The sequence below is a fragment of the Silene latifolia genome, chromosome 9 (genome assembly GCF_048544455.1).
Source record: "Silene latifolia isolate original U9 population chromosome 9, ASM4854445v1, whole genome shotgun sequence".
NCBI classification, from domain to species: Eukaryota; Viridiplantae; Streptophyta; class Magnoliopsida; order Caryophyllales; family Caryophyllaceae; genus Silene; species Silene latifolia.
In genome coordinates, this window is record NC_133534.1 from 224,383,105 (window position 1) to 224,385,114 (window position 2,010).

The 2,010-nt window shown below is 35.7% G+C and overlaps 1 protein-coding gene across 1 annotated transcript; it reads right to left on the reverse strand.

Annotated features, from left to right (window-relative positions):
* Window positions 1–283: 283 nt before the first annotated feature.
* Window positions 284–1,267, reverse strand: LOC141602299 (uncharacterized). The gene has a single exon (XM_074422602.1). It carries the CDS (start codon window positions 1,265–1,267, stop codon window positions 284–286), a length of 984 nt encoding a protein of 327 aa, XP_074278703.1.
* Between the last annotated feature and the right edge of the window lie 743 nt (window positions 1,268–2,010).

The following is a 2,010-nucleotide window of genomic DNA, read 5'->3' on the forward strand; positions in this document are numbered from 1 at the left end:
CATTATTGTTCACTTTTGAGTATTAAGAAGCACGTCTAAATTTTAGTAAGAAAACTTATATTTATCCCGTGCATTGCACGAGTAACAAAACGAATATACAATCAAAAGGCTACCTAATCATTTAATTTTAATTCACATGACATTTTTATAATCCATTCATTCATATTATTATTATTATTATTTTTTTTTTGCAAGAAGGATATTCTCATATATTTCCAAAAGTAGGATTACATGAGGTTCTTACAAAGCATAACCACTAAACAACAAAAACGAGAGAGATCCCCTATACATTTAAGGCCTCTAGAATTTCAGTATGTGCAGTAGGAGGTGACTTGTGCAAAAGGAGAACATGAACACAAAGCTTGATGTCCTTGATGAGGCATGGGGCTTGCCTCTCCTTGCCCTCAAATAAACGATAATTGTTTTCCATCCATATGTAATAGGTTGCTGCAGCAATACCACATTTGAACCACTTATTTCTCCAATGTTTCTTAGGTTTGCTGCGGTGACACCAGAGGATAAGGCTTTGAAGCTGCAAGTCTCTAAGATTGAGTCCCATCCAGGAGAGAAGAGAAGAAAGGACAGTCTGGGAGTAAGGACAATTAAAGAACAAATGTCTGTTTGATTCAGCATGCTGCTTACACAGGCAACATCTGTTGGCAATGCTAATCCCTCTTCTGCAAAACTGATCAGCTGTAGCAAGCTTCCTTTGGAGAGCTAATATAAGAGTAAACTTATGCCTGGACTGAAGGAAAGGGTCCTGAACTGCTCTATAACATGCATGAGTAGGGAATTTAGGCCTAAGGAGATTGTAGGCTTTCCCAACAGAGAATTTACCTTTGGTAGTGCAAGTGAGCAACATATCAAGTGCTTTCTGCTTACTGCCACAATGAGTGACCCAAATATCCCTAGCAGTGAGGACATTTCGAAGGCTCTCAGAGTGATATTCATGTATTTGTAAATCCCAGATGGAGGTAGTGGCTAGGAAATAGTGCCTAATCCAGGAAGTCCAGATAGAACCAGTTCCCTGTACAAAATGCCAAAGCCATTTAAGCATGTTAGCTTGATTCCAAATAGCAAGATTCTTGATCTGGAAGCCCCCCTCAGACCAAGGACTACAGATACTAGCCCAATCCTTAAAGATCATTTTCCTTTGCCCTTCCTGGTACCCCCAAAATAATTGATTGCATAATTTTGTAATGGCGGCACAGACATTCTGTGGCAAGAGCAGGCTACCACACCAAAAGTTCTCCAAACCAAAGACCATAGAATTGAGAACTTCAGTTTTATGTTATCTTATTATTATTATTATTATTATTATTATTATTATTATTATTATTATTATTATTATTATTATTATTATTATTATTATTATTATTATTATTATTATTATTATTATTATTATTATTATTATTATTATTAATATTATTAATATTATTATTAATATTAATATTATTATTATTATTATTATTATTATTTATTATTATTTATTATTATTTATTATTATTATTTTTTTGCAGTGAATGCAGGTGGAGCTTCTCATTAATTAATAATCAGGACATTACAAAGACCACTAGAGCCACATATGAAACCTACCAAGTACACTAAGTAGCTGCCTGGACATCAAGCCAAAACAAAAACAACCAGTTTAGCGACCTACTGAATAGTGATACATCCGAGTAGCAACCAGACAAGAGATTTTGCGAATCAAAGCTTCAAATGGTAGACCTCTATCCTCGAAAATCCGAGCATTTCTTTCTCTCCAAATCACGTAAATGGCCGTCACCAGTAAGCATCTCCTAGTAACCTTCACCTTAGCACATCCTCTATTATACTGCTTAAACCAGTGGAGTAGCAGATGCAATGAGGAGGGAGGAGTAAAGGTACCATTCAACTTGCAAACAGAGCTCCAAACTCGATTAGAGAATCCAATGCGGCCAAACTTTTAGCTGATTGCACTCAGGATGATCAATTGCAGATGGGTATGTTATTTCAGATTCTTAGGCATAG

Bases quoted from the DNA above. Each gene is read 5' to 3' on its own strand.
- LOC141602299 (XM_074422602.1), bottom strand. From the start codon at position 1,267: ATGGTCTTTGGTTTGGAGAACTTTTGGTGTGGTAGCCTGCTCTTGCCA.